This window comes from Rhopalosiphum maidis, chromosome 2 (assembly GCF_003676215.2).
Source record: "Rhopalosiphum maidis isolate BTI-1 chromosome 2, ASM367621v3, whole genome shotgun sequence".
Classification (NCBI taxonomy): Eukaryota; Metazoa; Arthropoda; class Insecta; order Hemiptera; family Aphididae; genus Rhopalosiphum; species Rhopalosiphum maidis.
Genome location: NC_040878.1, coordinates 65,386,695 through 65,407,495, shown reverse-complemented (window position 1 = coordinate 65,407,495; position 20,801 = coordinate 65,386,695). Strand labels below are relative to the sequence as shown.

The 20,801-nt window shown below is 26.4% G+C and overlaps 2 protein-coding genes across 4 annotated transcripts; one reads left to right on the top strand and one right to left on the bottom strand.

The window, feature by feature from the left end:
- Nucleotides 1–113: 113 nt before the first annotated feature.
- LOC113552926 (glycine receptor subunit alphaZ1-like) lies at nucleotides 114–17,774 on the top strand. Of its 2 annotated transcripts, XM_026955960.1 has the most exons (11): nucleotides 114–399; nucleotides 783–853; nucleotides 3,127–3,194; nucleotides 4,065–4,285; nucleotides 4,399–4,481; nucleotides 5,421–5,567; nucleotides 8,600–8,798; nucleotides 11,046–11,087; nucleotides 15,151–15,397; nucleotides 16,692–16,974; nucleotides 17,619–17,774. In XM_026955960.1, the coding sequence occupies exons 1-10, from the start codon at nucleotides 368–370 to the stop codon at nucleotides 16,950–16,952; spliced, it is 1,371 nt and encodes a 456-aa protein (XP_026811761.1). In that variant the 5' UTR covers nucleotides 114–367; the 3' UTR covers nucleotides 16,953–16,974; nucleotides 17,619–17,774. The 2 variants fall into 2 exon arrangements, with proteins under 2 accessions (XP_026811761.1, XP_026811762.1); XM_026955961.1 differs by lacking the exon at nucleotides 11,046–11,087 and having other exon boundaries at nucleotides 115–399.
- Nucleotides 17,775–18,002: 228 nt separating this feature from the next.
- On the bottom strand, nucleotides 18,003–20,706 carry LOC113551319 (mitochondrial inner membrane protease ATP23 homolog). 2 transcript variants are annotated; one of them, XM_026953496.1, is made up of 6 exons: nucleotides 20,542–20,706; nucleotides 20,257–20,464; nucleotides 20,128–20,173; nucleotides 19,288–19,369; nucleotides 19,004–19,228; nucleotides 18,040–18,297 (listed from the first exon to the last, which is right to left on the bottom strand). In XM_026953496.1, exons 2-6 carry the CDS (start codon nucleotides 20,453–20,455, stop codon nucleotides 18,103–18,105), a joined length of 747 nt encoding a protein of 248 aa, XP_026809297.1. In that variant the 5' UTR covers nucleotides 20,456–20,464; nucleotides 20,542–20,706; the 3' UTR covers nucleotides 18,040–18,102. The 2 variants fall into 2 exon arrangements, with proteins under 2 accessions (XP_026809298.1, XP_026809297.1); XM_026953497.1 differs by lacking the exon at nucleotides 20,542–20,706 and having other exon boundaries at nucleotides 18,003–18,297; nucleotides 20,257–20,455.
- Nucleotides 20,707–20,801: the final 95 nt, after the last annotated feature.

Genomic DNA, 20,801 nt, shown 5'->3' with positions numbered 1-20,801 from the left:
AATAAGTCACGCGATCCGCAAACGGTTTTTGCACGAGACTTAGGAAACCTTTCAAAGCCCGCACATACACCTAATATACTTCCTGTAGTCCTGTGTACTGCAACAATAGTCCATGGTGTTTACTAGATGTTTATGCAATCGTCCCATGAATACAAGTATACGTTTTGCTCTCGAGTTCGCAGGCGAATCGTCGTCGTTCTATTACTATATATATAACTAAATAAACGAGATAATGGCGCGATATAATATACACGCAAATATTAAATGAATATCAATTAATAACGTGTACTAAACAGTCAAGTATAACAGCTAGTTACAGAAGTATTTTTAGATCGCATTGCTTGCTTGCTGCGGTCTACTGCACAATATGGGACCGAGTGCTTCCTTATCATTAGTCGCGTAAGCCAATTTCATTATTTCTTTATACAATATAATGTTATTGTACAATTTAAATACTATAGTTTACATGTACTAGGTATATCATCATTTCACATATAATATTATTTAATTATTGCGTCAAATATAGCTTCTAAACTGTTAAATTTAGCACCTTAGCGGATTAGTATGGATATGAAGGGGTATTCATATCCGCATAAATTATTGGCCACCTCGTTTCTATATTATCTATATATTATTATTTTATAATATTTTATAACTATATAATAGATAATCGAACGTTGAAAATAGGTGGCCTATACCGTTACTATTATGTACTGTGTTATATGTCGTATGTGACAGAATATATATATAAAAAATATTTGACGAGCAATTTTTTTTTTCAGAATGTTTCATTTGGTACGTTCAAAGAACTTTTACGAGATGGAAACTGAGTACAACAAAAACATGCTTCCAGGTTATTTTCCATTGTACCATTTTTCTAATTGCACAGCCACTTATACTCACCACAACCTTGACCTAAATATAATATGATATATTAATTTGCACCTAAGCTGATCCATTTAATTCACTATATTCATTGCCATTTTTTACATATGCAAAAATAAAAATGAAAAAAATTATCTTGTATCAACTAAACCCGATTGCGGAATTAAGTAACAGGTAGTTTTGTGGTATGTTCATATAATCAATAAAATAAATATAGTTTTTAAAATATTTCTAACAAATGTTAAGAAATTTTACTCACATAGGCATGGAAAAGTAATTTAAGTATAAAATATTATCATTAAAAGTTTTTATTTTTTCACTATAATAATGATCTATGACTTTTTTTAACGAATCAAACTATAAGTAAAAAAATACGATAGAATTTTGAAAAAAACTGAATATTTAATTCGTAAAATTATTGAGTATATAATTTAGTTACTCTTATTATTGTCTTTATTTTGATAATTTTTAATTTGATATGCAAATACCTAATATAATACAAAAAAATAGATTTTATTTTAATCACCTGATAAATTATACTTTAAATACATTTATGTATAATATTATTAACATATGTGCTAGGAGGTGGAATTTACAACATACACCTTAGTTTTTACGTGTGTAGTATGCTAATGGATAATCATACGATTTATATATAGACGATGTTGCATTATATCATACATTTTACATATTTTATTTGATGTATGTCAACTTACCCCTGTAACCAATTTGCTTACACGGTCTCCCATACCTACATAGGTTTCTCGTATGCTCAGTACCGAAAATTTGTTTTAAAATCACCCATCCTTCATCAATTATTTTTTCATGAATTTTAATGGTCAAACAAACTTCTTAAATTAAAAATATGGCTGATAATAGCATTTTAAATGTTAAATATAATTTACATGTGCAACGTCTGAAATTAATTATTTTAATCAGAATAATTTTTGAGTTGAGTTCTCTTACTAATTTCTCATATGGTTTTTTTTTATTGTACAACTTATGAATAAAAATAAGCAATATTATTAATAAATATTTAAAAATATTTTTTTTAGATTATAAAAATAAAATTAATTATGAAGTTATATTTCAATATTTCAAGAAAACATTAATTGGGGTCATACTAAATTAAATTAAATTAATTGTTCAAATAAAACTAAATTTTATGTTTAAAAGCAAAACTTTGATTATCAAAGTGAAAATCTGTATAAACACTGCCCTTTAAAATGCAATAATGGTTCATATTTGGTATATCGTATGATGTATATGTAGTTATTTCTCTATATAATGTATTCAAATTGTGGTTAGGAATTTTACTAGTGTATATATATTATAGAATAATATTTTCAATTAAATTATTTATAGAATCGCCTGTAATGGAGGACGACTTATCATTGTTTACCGATATGACTTGTTTATAAATAATTCAGTTAATAAATATTTAAATTTAGAAAAACGCATATCTTTCAATCTAACAGTTACTACTTTAGATGCATATAGGTATAATGTATAAATAATAAAATATTGATTTTATTTTAATATTTGATACAACAAAATATAAAAAAAAAAATGTTTCTTGTTATTATATACAATGCATATAGTAATACATATATGATATACTACAGATTACAGTTCATCCTAGCTATATGTACCTACCTACGTATATTAACATTATACGTATACCTAGGTAGATACTATTCAAGTTCATACATATACTATAAATTATAATACATCTTTCTATTTAACTTTCTATGTCCTGAGTGGAATATGGATAGGTACATATTATATAATTACAATACCACCTATGGCCATACACATTCTATTAGATGATTATAATTTATACTATATATGTAGTTCGAAACCTATTTTTGTATCTTAAAAAGGGATCATCGAGTTTCGAATAAAAAAATATTCAAATAAATGTCACGAATGGATCATTGAACCAACCTATCAATCGTGGAGTGTATATAGTTGAAGTGTACGTTAAATGTCCAGTTAGGTGTATCTGTAACACATACTTTTATTTTACCTATAATATTGTACAAAATTTCAATGGAAAGCCGGAAAACTATCCTAATATATATTGTTGTAGTCACAATGAACTGTGTACCCACATTAATAAATTAACATATATTTGTTAATTTATTTTTTCTTAACCCAATCTATACTTAGTGACTAGTACTTAATACCTACTATATGAAAGGACGTAAAATCATTATTTTTTTGGTTTTTTTCTTATAGGCAAAAACGTAGATGTATCACTATCATTGCACATTAATCGAATATCTGGCGTGGACGAAAGCAAAGAGGTAAACACTTAATAAATACAACAATTGTATATTATATATATATATATATATATATATATATAGTGAAACATCTCTTAACGGACACCTCCCAATAGCAGCTAGATGAATTCTTGGCACAGGAACATTTTCATTATTTTTTTTAAAAAGTAGGAATGACAAACATTTTTACGCAAAACCAGTAATTGACAAGATTGATTTTCTTCTTTTAGTATAACTTTAAAAAAATAACCATGGATACTTGAAATTTTCAAAAAATATTTTCTTTTTAAGTTATTTTTACAGGTATTTTGGATTTTAATCTTTTTTCTTTAAATGTTGATAACATTTTTTTGGTTCAAAATACTTGAAAAATGAATATTAGTTATTCATTTACCAAAATTTCATATAAAATTATATAACAATAACAGTTTCACTATTCAAAGGTTTCACTGTAATACACAAAGAGATTCTCCATTCTCAATCATGCTCACTTGAATTGTATTTTTTAATATTAAAATATTTATGTATTTGTTCAATGTCCAATGTCTAGAATTAAGAATTCAATTATAAAGAACTTATTTTTTAGAATTTTGGCATTTTTATGAAATTTAAAATATAATGGTCCTGTAAGTTGTGAAAGTGTGACTATTTTCCAAATTAAAACTTTCTTTTTTATGAAAAATAAATTATTTTGTGAAATTCAGGACACTTATATTAGGCGTAAATCTATAAATATGATTGAAAATATGATCTTTATGTACGAATACATTGTCAATATTTCAATAAATATACTTATAATTAAACCTGAGTAGGAAGTATGCTAGTATGATTTGTTACCTTGTATATTATTGTGTCTGATTTTACGTATACGGCTATAATATTTTTTTTCAGGAAATAGCGTTGGACGTGTTTTTGCACGTTTACTGGGAAGACCCACGAATCTGGATTTTAGGAAACACGAGTCAAGTGGAGCTGACCTGGGACAAGGACCCGAAATTTTGGATCCCTGACCTGTACATCAGACAACTGAGAGAGATGAAGGTGTTAACTCTATTCCAGGACTTAGCGTCGATACGTTTGTACGACAACAGCACGCTCCGGATTAGCATTGGGTAACGGACGCGAACGGTATACGAAATACTGACCATCCGAATCCCTTTACATGCATATACTTATAACATATATGTATATAAATAATATACGTGTGTTGTTTTATATTCTATAGAGCGACTATAATAATCAAATGTGACATGGACTTCGTACTTTATCCGTTGGATGTACAGACTTGCGCTGTAGACTTCGGCAGCTGTAGGGGCAATTTTATTTATATTTTTGTTTTTGTACTTAACTTGCATATTCTGGTATTCGCAGGGTTGTCGTATTGCACATTTTATAAATTACTATTTTTCTATGTTGATAGTCTATAGGTATTGGTCTTTATTTAAATATAATATAATAGAGCAGCTGAAGTGTATTGCTATACTGTTTTGTCATTCTGGATATATCACCTAATACATGTACCTACATTTATGTGGGCAATAAAACTGATAGAAAACTTTATAAATAATTAAAATAATTTATCATTGACTTATTTAAAAAAAATACTTTCATTAGGGACTAATAACTATTGTTTGAAATAAATTATATTTTTACAACTAAAATAATACCAACTAAATAATTACCTAAGTTCTAAATGATCACTAGTATAATATATATCAATATAATAATATTAAATAAATTATCATTAGTTATTAATATAATTTTTATCGGATAATATAACATAAATGACATCTCTTTGATAACTTTTCATAATATTTAAAAAATAAATGTTTTATCGGTAAAGTTATATTTGCAGCCTCCAATTAGACAGACATTATAATATATAATATATTCATTCTATTATTATATATTAGATAGTAATGTACACATAAATATTATATTATTTTATACACTTTTTTCTAAAATTAAAAAATACTGCAACCCTGTGCACTCTTTTGATGTATTGTATATCTGTATGATACATTAATATTATAACTTAACGTTATATAAATATAAAATAATTTACTTGAAAAATTCGTGTAGGTACACATATTATTTTTATTGTACCGTCGACACGCAGTTATTTTAATACTACATAATATTAATAATATAATAATATAATAAATACGTTTACAAAAATAACTACCACATTATGTATGTAATTTGTCTTTGTTTTTATTTTCGGGTTTTCCGTTTGATGGCCGTTAGACAAATACACGTTGACAGACATGAAATTCCATTGGAGAGACGATCCATTGATTTTCCCCAGCGATTTTGGCGATGGATTTCGATTGCCTCGTTATGTTGTATCGTTTGTCACTGATAATCGTTTGAATGTGATTTATTACGGTGATGGTAAGGCTAAATATTGTTATATACGAGTATATATTTCCGCAAAATCACACATAGGTATAAATGATTAAACATAATATCATCAATTTTATTAATCATTTTTGTTCTGAGATATAAAATTAAATGCTGGCGTTTATTGTTTATAATAATAGTCATTAATATAGTGAACTATTGAAACACTGAATAATGATAATTAATATTAGCAATTATTATATAACATTAGAAAACATTTTTGACAATGAACTATTATAACATTAAAAATCTTCTTCAATGATCTATATAAATCAGAAATAATTTAATTTGCTTCAAAAATATTCCTTGTAGTGTAACTTATAAACTATAAAACTTTATAATTTACATCCAAAATTCTATTGTTAATTACTAAACAATTTTTAATTCCTATTTAAATTATAAATTAACGATAATTACATGTAGATAGGTAACCTTATTTTCCACATTTTTTCGTATCGATTATATAATTGCTACAATAATGTAACGATTATGCGACGTGTTTATTAAACAGCCATAATAACTTAATCAATATTAGACACGTATAACGCTCCAATTAAATTAATCTTCTGTACAAAATATTCAAGTAACAGATAACAGTTTGATCAATAGAGTACGGTATACTGTAGGGTTGTTTCAATATTTTATGAAGTTAATAAATTACATATATCATATTAACTTTATTGGATTTAAAAAAATTAAAAAATTACATGATCTTAAATTAATTGGTGGCTTTGCTGGAAAAATGTAATAATAAAAATAAAAATAAAAATATATATTTTTGTTATAACTTTTTACATTTAAGAGGCTTTATTTATTTATAAATTCTATACGTAATAATTAAAATTTTTTACTGAATTGGTTGGTAGAATATAGATGAGACAATTCATTAGGATAACTAAAGTTTTCATTATATTTTCCTAACCTAATAATAAAAAAAATGAATAAATATTTCATTGTCCTCTGCAATTATTCTTAATAATCCACCTTAACACCTCAAACGCAACTGGTATCATGATTTATTCCTTTAAAATAGCATAAGAAAAATAAAATAATAATAAACAAAACTAGTTTTGAAATAGTATTAATAGCACTTTCTGTCATGCTACCACGCCTATTATACTATTATCCAATTTTGTTATTGTATTGTATTATTATTTATATTGTTTATAGAATACATATTGTAAATTTTTTATTATTTTTATATTCTAGAGAAAATAGTAGATGTGTGGCAAGGGCGGGAAGTGAACCATTTCAGTCGCAAGCGTCGTGCGCGGTTTCGCCTGCGACTCGTGCCGCATTTCGCCCAAGACTGAAAAGGCCTTCCCGCGCGAGCCACACATACTTTTTTTTGTCGCGCCTCTGCGTTCATGGAAAAGGTTATGCAGGTAACGCACTTATCTAGGAACAGTGCATATTAAATATTTAACTGTTTAAATGTTTATACGTCATGCAAGGAGGTTATATTATGAATATAAGATGTAACCAAAAGTTTATGTTTTATAAAGACCGTGGTATACATTTTAGTTTCTGGTTGTGCAGGGGATACGTGCCCGGCACTTTTGGGGATTTCCTCTTTTCCGCCCACTGTACGAAAAAGGTTGCTTTCCAGCGCTTCAACCGTGGTCGAAAACCAAACTTTCGGTGCAGGCGTGACAGAAAAAATATTACGTTAAATTTTAGTTTAAAATTCAATAACATAATCATAGTAATCTTACCTACGTATTAAATTCTTAATGGAATGATGTTTTTAAAGGGGTTGTTATTATTATTAGTTTTTCAGAAAGAAGGAAAGATTTATAGTGGAAAAAATCAAAACGCTTTGATTTCCAAATTTGAGAGTAGTTTCTGATAAAAAATAATAGTTATAATTGATGATTAGATTTGGTTCAGATATATGGAATCCTCATCAAACTGGACCAATTAATAAAATTGAACAAATTCAAAAACGATTTTTGAGAGTATTGGCCTTTAAGTCCAATAAAACCTAAGTTTCACTTGAGGAACTAGTTAACGAGATTAGCATCAAGTTTCTCGAAAATCGAAAAAAATATGATCATGTGTCTTGGTCATATAAATTACTTAATTCTCTTATTATATGTCCCGAATGACTTAGTAAAATACCTCTAAATGTTCCTCAAATTCGTATGCCTGAATCATTCTACTCACCCATTTATCGCCAAAATTGCAGTAAATTAGCAACTATGAACAGAATGCTAATGTCAGGTAACACAATAAATAACTTGAAATTGTTCCATTGCGACTTAGATTCAAATCATTAATTTAATTATTTGTGGTACTATTAAAAATTAAATATTAATTATTAATAATTTATTATTATTAAGATTAAGCATACTATGTTGTTATATTTTATATTTATTTGTACTAATTGGTAAAAAAAACTGTTCTGAACCCAAATTATTGGGCGTATACTTATTAAATAAATAAATAAAAATCTATAATTACATTTTCAAATACAATATTTCTGATAAAAAAATCAACTGTATTACTTATACTATTAGTACTACGTTTTAATTAGTCTAATAGTAAACTAAGTTACTTTAATAACAACATAAATATATCATAAAATAAGCTTAATAATAGAGCTTACTGGTTCTGCGTAAGATTTTCTGTTTTTCTTAGTTTGAAAAAGATAGAATCTTTATAATATTTATATTTATAATTTTCTACCAAAAACCACTTCAAAAATAAAGATCTAACCATTTTTTCTACTATGAAAGATTTATACACAAATATAAAAAAACGAAAGTCTATTTAAAATTAATACATCCATCGCTCCACTAGGAATCTAAAATTCTACGCGTTACCTGATTTAAAATAAAAAATATAACAGTGTGTATTTCGTATGTCAAGATTACGTTAATCTTGTACAATTCAAACCATTTTGGTGAAATATGGTTTTTACTGTTTTTAGCATCATCTATTTATTGTATACATTTATTTTGTATACAGTACATAAATATATCAATAAGTGTCATCATATAATATATTTAATTCCTAAACAGGCAATCATTCCACGGCCAGGCTTGTAATTACGCTCAGTCGTGAACTCAGAAGTCACCTGCTAGAAAGCTACTTGCCAAGTACTTTATTCGTTGTCATGTCTTGGGGCAGCTTTGTAGTAATGCCCGAAGTTGTACCTGGTAGAATGGTGCTACTGGTCACAACACTTCTGTCACTGGTCACTATGTTCGATACCATAAGGTATTTATTATATTTTATAGTTAACAAACTACTAGGTATTAACATGTTCAGTAATAAGTATATGCAAATGCAATATTGTGTACAACGCTTTAACATTATACTTTATAACGATCGACTAGAATTTATTTTAAAATAATTTTAATATATTCATAGGTATCTGGTATATATACTACTATTAATTACTTAACCCATCATGAGAACATTGAGAACCAATTAGTCGAACGTGTTCTGCACTTAGGCTGGTATCAGTAATGTAAAATTAAATACAAATACAAGTTTTTTTTTGATTATTTACTATATAATACATATGTAATATGTATATTGTATTTGTATATCAGTTAAGGTACCTATTATGTTACTATTTACCATATATTTTAATAATTTCACAAATACTATAACATATCTGACTGTATAGAGATAAATACATGTTCACATATTTCATTAACATATTTTTCAACTGATATTATAAAATTATTAGATTTTAATTTTTCTTAAAAAATTCCAATATAGAACCCTTTTACAATAGAATATGGCATTTTTTAATTTTTTTAATTTTAGACAAATTTTTGTAAAAAATAATTAATAAAATGGTATTTAAAGGTTGTTTAAATAACTTTTAAAAAGTAATCAGAATACTAACAAAATACTTTAAAAACATTGTATTTAGAATACCATAAAAGACTTTCAAAAGTACTTAAATCCAAGTACTTTCAAAATACGTATAAACTCAAATACTTGTATTCGAATACTTTATAAGACTGGTTGTATATCAATAATTTAATTTCTGTTATCCGTTTTTCCGATATTCAAGTATAAAATCTCATACATTTTGCATTTATGAACAGCAATATTATTTGAAATAGTTCATTATTGTATTAAAATAATTATTGCGAATACAAAACGCTAGAGCTACACTTTATGTTCTGTGGTTTTTATTAAAAGTCTTACAGAAAATGTTTGGTTGCGTTTCGTTTTCTTTCAAATAATAATATGTAAGGACAACTTAATTTCTCTACTTTTTTTCACTCACTCACTCCCTTTCTCATCACTCTAGTACAAAACGTACAAAATAATACCTATTTTTGAAATTATTTGAAATAGCATGATAAGTTAAAGTATTCTCTGAAATTATGCCGTGTTCTATGCTATAAAAAGGGTGTGTTATGAATTTAAAATTATTATATCGACCCAGTTTCTGTACAACTATTAAAAATAATCATATTTTAGAAAAAAAAGTTATATTAACATGCAATCTGAGTTGATTTTTTAAAAAAAAAATTCCTGTTTTTATAAAATAATAATTATGTTCCGTTTACATTATGTGGTACACGAATTATTGTAAACATTCACTAGTGGTTAGTTCGTTAGTTTAAACACTAAATTATAAAACATATACTATAAATTATAATTTAATAATTCAATTACACAGTTCTAATTATATTAGACAATTTTAATTAATAATATCAAAGAAAAAACTATCACTGACAACAAAAATTGAAACTAAAAAGAGTCAAAAATATATAGCTTTCATAAACTGTCAAATTATTTTTAAAACTGTTTAAAATTTATATTATCCATGATTTACTGCTATTCATTTTTGAGTTTTAACAAAATCGATTTTGTCGAAAATTTGTATTGCGTATATATTTCTGCGTCCTGCATTTTCATAATTTATTTTTATTTTTTCCTGATTACTTAAAAAACTGGAAATTTTTCTTTTTGAACACCAATTCCTCTTCCCACTAGATATCTACTAAATACCACCCTAAAAATTATGATTGAAGCATTTTTTTTTTTTACTATTTCAAAATATTATGACACAAAAATAAAATTAAAAACATTATAAATCAAATACTTTTATCGCACAGCTATAAAACTTAAATATACGGTCCAAACTATGCAGGCACCACTTTCCCATTAGGCACATTGAGCAGGTGCCGGTGATACCCCCCTAGTTCCGCCAGATCACCAACTGATAATCGATATTTATTACCGATAATTAAACTTATTTGGAAAAATATCAAAGAATAATCACTAATAATAATAATGAAAAAGTAAAAAAATTAAATTAATCTAGACCTAGCTTTTCTTATCTACCACCACCCTATTTACCTGTTATAATAAAACAGTACTGTCAAAATCGTAGGGGCCCCAATATATAAATGACCAGGGCCTCAAAAAGGCTGAAAACAGCCCTGAAACTATGAAATATATAGTTTTCGATAATATTATAACCTGAATTTTTAGCATACATGGTGCTTTTGTCTACAAATGGAGCAATGTAAAAAAGTTAGTTTCCTTGAGAAATATTAAAAATATTGTTAGTAAAGTTAATAAGTCATGCCTGTTGCACGTAATTCCCAAATGTAATTTTATATACAAATATGTATACCTATTTATATAAAAATGTTTATCCTAACTGTTTCACCATCCTACTATCCTAGGTTATGTATATGTGATTGTCATAGATTATTGTAGATATTTCAATATGCTATTGCTATATATTAATATTTGATATGTAATGTTTTATGTACTAGTGTTACTATGTATAAAATACTTAACAGTACTATTTTATACGATGTGTGTATAGTGTATACAATAATAAGCTAAAGTGATTCTGAGTTTAGTAAATAAAATAAATAGTAAAGGATTTGTTTTCCTAAAAAATATATGATGGATACTTCCGGAGATGTATAATAAGTATCGTAATATGAAATTGTAAAATATAAAACTAATTACCTTGTCCATAATTTTAATGTTTTTTTTTTTAAATTTTTTATACACAATCTATTAGATACAATATTTTAATGATAAACAGATGCGAGACTAGATAAATGCATATGTTAAACAATTTGAATTAGACTGCATGCATCAGTGATACTTCAATATTTATTTATTTTTTTAAATTTTTGATTTTAAATTAAAAATCATCTAACTAAAATTTTTAAACAATATTCGTATTTTTCTTCAAGTTTTATACATTTTGTAAACTGATTTTATATTTAAATATTTTGGCAAATACTCAGCTACCCCATCCTCTGTAAATATGGCTTTTAATACAATTATTATTAGCCATTGATTTTATATTTTGATAGATTCTCCAACAAATATTACGAGTATAACAATGTAGTCCTATGAGCTACGAATTTATCAGAATATTCAGAATAGTCGGTACCTAATAGTATACCTACATGTATAGTATATTTAATATTAATGTAGGTACTTATCTATTATAGCATGGTTTAATGGTTGTATGTACCTTACATTGTTACATACGATTTATCACAAACTATAATGTGAACTCGTAAGTTTCAAAACGTTAATTCTCTCCAACAGTGATTTTCTTTTAAGTCGATCGTAAACAGCTTGGTTTTATAACTTTTGAAAAGGCTGCTATAAAAACTAAAATAAAATAATATGTATAACATATTACATAACTAATCATATCTTATCCGCTAATAACGAATTATCGATTCATATAACATAAAGTCCAAAATTAATTATTTTAATTTTCTAGCTGTTCTGTTTTATAACTAGCTTATAATAATTTGTAAGATTTAGGTTTACCACCGATAAATTATTGGTCAATCAATCTGTTATATTATAATTATAATTGAAATGATCTTAAATTCTTTAAAACCAAAATTGTTTAAATCGCGTGGTCACGGCGGTTGCGTGTGACGTGTTCATGACAAATATAAATAAAAAATCTTTTAAAGTAGTACAAACGTTATAAAATATAATAACTAATTTTCGAATGTTTTTTTTTTTGTAATATTTACAAATTTAAGAATGAATATAACTTAATGATTTTAAGGGATTAATAGGAGAAATTTTAAGAAAGTTTTTAAAACCTTGGTTATTCATATGTTATACGTACAAATAAAACTACTATGACCTCGGTGCGACAATGTACAGTACATTATATATGTACTTTATGTTATAAAAACCAAAATAAATGATTTCAGATTTATTGAAAATCTTTAACTAAATATAAACGTAGTTAAATTTTTTTTACATATTATATAATTTTAATATTTTATAAATGAGCATTGTAAATTTTAGACAAAAATTATAAATATAATATTACAAGCAGCGAGCTTCACTAAATGCATTTAGGTATAGTAAAATACTAAAATGTATGGTTAAACCATCATATTTAAGCCATGATGCATTATTTAATTGTCTATATGCATATTAAGCCTAGATATCACGAATATATTATGAGATATGTAGAGAGAGATACAAGTATTTCCATTAGAATATATTTGTCTATAGATAACGTGATTTTACCCTAATTATAATTAGAAAAGTCGAAAATTTTGAATTTGAATCATTATAATGTTTTTTACGTTGCTTATATTATAACATTACTGGTATAATTGACATTGAAATCAATTTAATCATGATCTCGCGATGCTATGTTATAAATAAATCAAGTAGATCCACCCGTAGGTACAGGAGATAAAACATAAAAATTATTTCCTATAATATTCAACTATATCGTAAAACAATAACCAATAAATAAGGTATTTCGTATAATGTGAATGTCTGAATAAAACATCCGTTGATATAATATGATACCGAATGTTCCAATAACACTAAGATTGCGATAGTTTTTATATGCATGCAATCTTTTGTCATGTAACGTTGTCTGATCGTTTTTTCTCTACAGTTTCATCATATATATTTGTGTACAAGAACCATGATGGTCTATAACTCTATAATTAAAACAAAGGTTTTATTTAAATAAAATATTTTCAATTCACCAAGACTTTATATTAAAATTAAACAACTTATTTAATTTATAGGTTTTAAAAACTACACTTTTATTTGAAATAAACTTAAAAATATGAGGTACCTATTTGGAACAGTAAATATAACATAATTATTTCATACTTAAGATCTTCGTACATAGATTCAAGATTGATATTACGTTTTTATTATTATTAAATTATTATGTGTAAATATAATTATAAAAACATATAGTATTATATACAATAGACTTATAAACTTACACTTTTGATTATTATATTTATTACAATTTAGCTAATTTAACCAAAAAATATTTAGTATATTAAATGGAATAGAAATTAACTTATACATTAAAAAATGTTAAAAATGCTTCAATGTATGTTAATTAAACCAGTAACTTTAATATCACTTATTATTAGTTTAATATCAATAATCATTTTTTAGAACCTACCAACGGGGAAGAGAGCTTCCATCAGACATACAGTAACTTAACCTAACTTATACAACGCTCCTTAACTGTTACATTCCCCGTCCACAACACATTTAGCGGTTTCGGTTATAACAGTTTTAACACTTTTTTAAACTATTATTCATCGAAAATGATTTGACCACGTCACTAAAAAATATTCACATTTGTTTTTAAGCTAAAAAAGTTATTTTGATTAACTTGCAATCGTTTTTCATCAAAAATATCAACTACTCACCTACAAATAATTTCAAGTCAATTAAATTATAATGAAACGTCAATTGACTACTACTTAAGTAGGTAATATCATTAGTACTTAGTATATTATAACTACTTTTTGTAAAAATGTTAGCGTGCAAGTTAATAATTAGCGGTAGAGAGTCAGTAACGACTAACGATAATATAGAAATATGAATAGTAACAAACCTCATTAAAAATTATACTCCTCCATCTCCAGGAATAAAAGTTTATCCTAATATAACCTTGATGATTCCAATATTTGGACAGGTAGGGTAAATTAGGGAAAAATTAAAAAGTTACGGCAAATATTTTTTATTGGTCATAGTTTTAACAGCGTAATTTATGAATATCATTAATTTATTTAATTTTGTGTAAGTTTTTAACACATTACTTAGTATATTATATATATATGGAAAACAATTTGCGCTTTTAAATTTATTGTATTGCACTTTTAACAATCCCTCATCGCTCGATTTATAGGTATATATTTTTTAACGTTATATAATTAAGTAGCCTAGTGGCAGACGCCGCACTAACCCGCTTAGACATCCCACAGTTAGTTAGTGTCTCGTCGTGTTTGCTTTAAATCTATAAAATACGATTTTCGAAAACATTAATACTTGTAAACCGCAAAGATCTATGACAATATTTAAAATGCAAAATATTTTATATTGATTTACTTAAACAACAAAAATCATTCTATGACTGCAGTTGTCAGTTGCTATAGTAGTATCTACGATAGTACGAGTATAGTACTATAGTAGGTACTATAATGGTTGATATATATAAATAAAGTTAGAAAAGATAAACACGGTGGACACTGTATGCCTAGCTTATATTATATTGTCGGAAAGTCGTTTTACTAGACGTTTTTGCTCCGCAACTGCGCAGGAACAACTCGCCGAGCGCGCTTGAACTGAAATGCATTGAAGTATGGCTGATATCATGCACGCTGTTTGTATTCCTGGCACTGGTCGAGTACTTTATCGTGCTATTCGGCATGCGATACGATAAACATTGGAGGCATAAAAAACATGATCTAGACGGCGGCGGAAGTGCTCCAAGCAGACCGCCATTGTTTGGGTCCAACAAAGTTCACGCAACATCCGGAAACGATGTGACTGGAGACGAAGATATGGTAGGTACGATTAGTGTAAAAATACACACACCCTAAGTAAACTCAATCAATAAAAAGAAACGTGAAGATAGTTTTTCTCGATAAATAAATTTAAATAATATTTATAAAAAGTGGCGTAACTGAGGACCCATAGAGACCACGCGTTGCGGGGGTCCCACGGTAATTTGGAGCCTTTGATTAAAGTAAATTTAATTCCCGTGAAAAAAAAAACGAATAATTGCTTTTTTCAAATTAAATTAGTGTTAATCTATGTTTATAATAATCTATTATTAATATAATATTTACATTAACATCGTCTTTAAATTTAAATAAAATAATTCAGTGAAATTCAGATATTTATACATTAAGATATAATTGTATAGTAAATTAAATAAATATTGTTATTTTTTATTATATCATAACAAAATTTTAATTAAAATAAGTGATTTACCTATATCAGAATAATGTTTTTTAAACTAATAAACCTACCTAAACAATATTTTAGGGGCCCATTTTTCATTTTTGCGGGAGGCCCAAATTTTTTTGTTACGCCACTGGTTAGGTAAGTTAGGTTACTGAACTTCAATGGTATCCAATATCTATACAGTGGCGTATTTAAAAACAATTTATGTTTTGTGTAAGTACCCTAATATGTAAAGTATCCTGAGTCTTCTTATCAAATAAACCACTGCTGCCATAATATGTATTATATAAATTGAACTTACACGCTGTAGACAGAGTATTTCTTACTTTTTTCGGACATAGTCCACAATTTTGGGTATATTGTGAAAATTTACCTATTATTCATAATATGCAATTTATTCAGAAACTATCACATCGAATTTCGATTTATATATTCGTGTATCAATATTTTCAAAAGTAATTTGCCTAACAACTTACAGAAAAAAGGGAAATCCTCACTTGAGAAAGTTGGTTTCACCTTTCACTTCAACTAAGACACTTCTTTGAATGAAAAAATCCTAACATTTAAAATATAATTCATACTCCTTAAACTCTTAAAATTCTTAACCTATTAAAAGGAAAATTAAATTTTCATATTTTCATCTTTTACTATTATTATTTTTTTCATATATATTTGGGTAGAAATGCAATAAAATAACAGCACATACTTTTTACTGCCTGTAAATCATAATATAAAGAATTTTATTATTTAATGATAGTTAATATATATTTTTTCGTGTTACAATGTTTTAATTAACTGATACGTGGGTTGTAAAGGGGTGATGATGAAACCGAATAAAAAAAAAATATATTCATTCCACAATTTCCTATGTTTGTTTTCACTGTGCTACAGACTATAAAAGCTCAACTTCCTACATCACAGCAACAAGTATTAACGACGAATAACGGACCAGTGCAGGTGGTTACATCCACTGGAAAACTACGATTCCGGTTGGTCGCCAGACATGTCATATTGTATTGCGGATCGCCAAGAGGCACCCTGGACCAGGTGTCATTAGCACTGTTCCCACTGTGCTTTATCCTTTTCTCCGTCTTGTACTGGATATCATACATTACCGAGTCTAGACGAAAATCGATGGCGGCGATGGTCTGAGCGTCTTCAAAAAAAATATTATGTACGTATGATCGTGATGATGATAATGATAATAACCTAACCTACATGTGTCAATAATCTTTAATGAATTAGGTATGGATACGGTATAAATATTGTAAAATGTAATATAATATGTATTAGGTTATGTTTAACTATTAAAGTGTATTAGGCGCGGATTCAGAATATATTTACGGGGGGCGTATCGTAAAAAAATATATATTTAATATTTTCGATGTTTGTGGCTAATTTTTAAGCAATATTAAAAGTAAAAATACAAAGTATTCATTGTCTAAAATATCTTCCCAAGTCTCAAACCAACTGCGAAGTTGTTAACATTTGTGGTACCATTTTTCATATTTATTAATGAATGTCTATACTGTAATTTAATACATTTTAATATTATTATTTATTATATATTTAATAAATTATATAATTAAATGCTATCTCTGGAAGACTTCTTAAAACTATCATCCTATAAAATAAAATTGATCATCACTTTCACTTATTATTCTATAGATTGTCAGATTGGATTATATATGAAAAATAAAATTTACAATACATAGTAAAAACCCACTACCCATATTTATTTTATCATAGTTAAAAAATCAATAATGATAAATTATTATTTTGTAAAAACATTATAAACCAACATTTTGTTTCTTACAGATGGCCAGTGTCAAGTGTGTACCGACTACATCATACTACAGATATTATTTTATTATATGTTATTATGATGTTTATTTTGTATTTTTAAGAATCGTTTTTCTTTTATACTTATCTATAGAGTTAGTATAGCATCTAGATATTTAAACTTTTTTAAGTACATTGTATGCATTGTGAAGTTATTTATATCAGTTATATACATATGTCATTGAGTTAGTATAAAAATGTACTTACTATAAAAATAACTCTTTTATACTTTCAAATCTTCACAGATGTTGTGTTCACTTTCTCATATTCAACATTACACTATTTTACTGTTTATCGATATAAAATTATGGCAAATAAATCAATAATATTATATTGAAAAAAGATTTTAAAGTCCACGAGTAAAAATATCATCTATAATATTTATGTTTTAATTTTTAAAAACATTTTTTGTACATCTAATATTTTTTTTATTCTACACAATAACATAAATAAATAACTATTAATCATAACCCATTAAAAAAGCTTCAGCATATGCAAGTTCAAAATCAACTGATTTTCCTCTAATTCTTCTTCCGATAGGTTCTAAATCTGCATAACAACGATCAAATACCTTCTCGACTGCTCCTTTTGCTTGTTCATACGTGACATTTCTAACAGCCAATACAGAAACAGTGGCTTTATGTTTAACACAGTCCTAAATAAAAGAATTGATAAATATAATAAATTATAAATGTAAAATATAAAATCAACATAATATAGTTTAAAATACATAACATACACTTTACAGACAGTACAATATTGTCAATTAAACATTTTATAGCTATAATTCTATCAATTAAATAAAATATATTATTAATAACATAATTATTTTGTTTTCTTATTTATAATCTTACTTTACAATAATTATGGATACAAATTGAAGAATAAATATTGTTAGTTAGCAGTCTGTATAACTACCAAGCACAAATACAAGAGAAGGGGAAATTGTATAAAAAAATGTTTGAACCTTCCTCCCTAATTTTGTTTTCTTACGTGCCTGACAACCACTAAACATGTTAGTTGAAAGTCTATGTTATACTATACTAAAACCCTCGATAAAAAAAAAAGGAATAAATCATAAATATTTAAAAAAAAAATGGGCTGAATAATTTACTTTAATTTTAGAAAGGAAAACAAATATAAAGAACATATTATATGAAAATAAAAAATGATAAATCAAATAAATAATAAAAATATACTTGAATATCTTGATATCTATACTTTAATTTATTAATGATATACTTAAAATGTTGTATTACATTTCACAAAAGTAATAATACTAAGATATTAGCAATCATCTATTGCTAGCTTATCAATATTGTACTGTTGAGTGTTAAATAATGAATGATTAAAAATCTTACTTGGTGTTTTTTTCTAAAATTAAATATTGATGAATGACCTTCAAGAATAGATGATACAAGTCCACAATGTGTCAAATTTGCTGCTCTGATTTCTGTACAAGCTAAATGTTCAATATTCCTGAAGTCTAATTTACGTGTACAATTGTCGAACATATGTATAAGCTCATGTGTGAGCACTCCCTGTATGGTACCCTTTGAAGTAGCAGTGTTTTGACATATAACAACCTATTTATATAAAACAAAAATAAAAAAATGTAAAAAAAATAATAATAATAACCATATACTTGATTCATAATTGGATCATATCCCCCATGGACACTTGAATCACAAAGTTCACAAGCAATATGACGAGAAGGGTTGACTTCGCTAAAAACATAAAAATAATGCATAGTAATTAATACAAACAATAATTCTTAAAGTGCCACAAACATATATGATATGAATCATACTCTTGGTTGAATTAGTTTTTGGAAGATAAGACCTGTTTGTCAACCAACCACGCTAATCATCTGTATATCTACCGTATAAGAACACGACGGACCTATGCATAAGTCATGCCGAGCATGGTTCCTTAACTTGAAGAGAGTGTAGAATTTTTATGTAGTACAACAAAGGGTAATTTAGGGCCATCAACTGTCATTAGTCATTAGTCATTACTCATTAATAAAGCCCAGAATTATACCAAAAAATATTCTTTTACAATTCACCGAAAATAATTTTAATTAAAAATGTTGACGGTATGTATAAATTTTTAAAATTTCTTTAAATTCTTAATTTGTTAAAATGTTTTAACCAAAGAATAATGTTTAGATCTGTTTCTTTAAAAATAATTTTTAACTTTAATTATCAAAAGTATTGAAAAAAAGTTAAGCTAAATACTGCGAAGTATGTATTTATTCAATTAAATAGTTTTAATAGGTTTCATTGTTAATTATTAACTTATAAGAGAAACAATATTTTGCTTTAATTACACCCAAATTTTTACAGTGGAAATTTAGACAAATTATATACTAACTTATTTAGGTTTGAATTAATTATTTGACAACATCTAAGTTTTAACTCTGTCACTTTAAGGTATATTTAACTACACTATTATTGATTATATCTAAAAATTTACAACTTACCAACCAGATCTGCGCAATGCACCCATCATGATCTTTACCAATGGACCTGTTAAATATAGAATACAGATTAAGTTATTTTTTTAAAACTTTTAATGTGTTTCGATAAATTTAACTTTGTACTGTCCATACTTTTGCTTAAACAAGAAGCCACTTTTCTTTCACACTTGATCCTTTCCAAGTTTTCGTTTCCACGTCCTTGAAACAAAACATTTTTTAAAGTTGGTTTGTATGTACCTCTCCTCTCAGGGAATAAATCAAATCCCCATCCTTCATAGTTATCTGAAGACTGTGAGGTTGTTTGGTCTTTGTTTTCTTTATGGTCGGCCATGAGTCTTATCTAATACATAACATTAGATTCAAAGAGAAAAATTAGCAATGACAATTATTAAATTATATTTTATGTTGTAAACTTACATAGCACTAGATACCTAATAAATATATATATATATCAGGATACAAAGACGAATTGCACAAACCAACAAATCGTTTAATTAAACATACAATTATTGTTGAGAATCATTACTCTGTACTGTTACTCCATTAAACGTGTTAATAGAGTAGTCATCAGTCGATTACTGACTACTGTTGATTTAAGTTGAAATTTTTTAAAACACATGTAATTCGTTTTTGATTATTTTCTTATCACACCGACTGAGCCGTGTCTGACAAGAGCT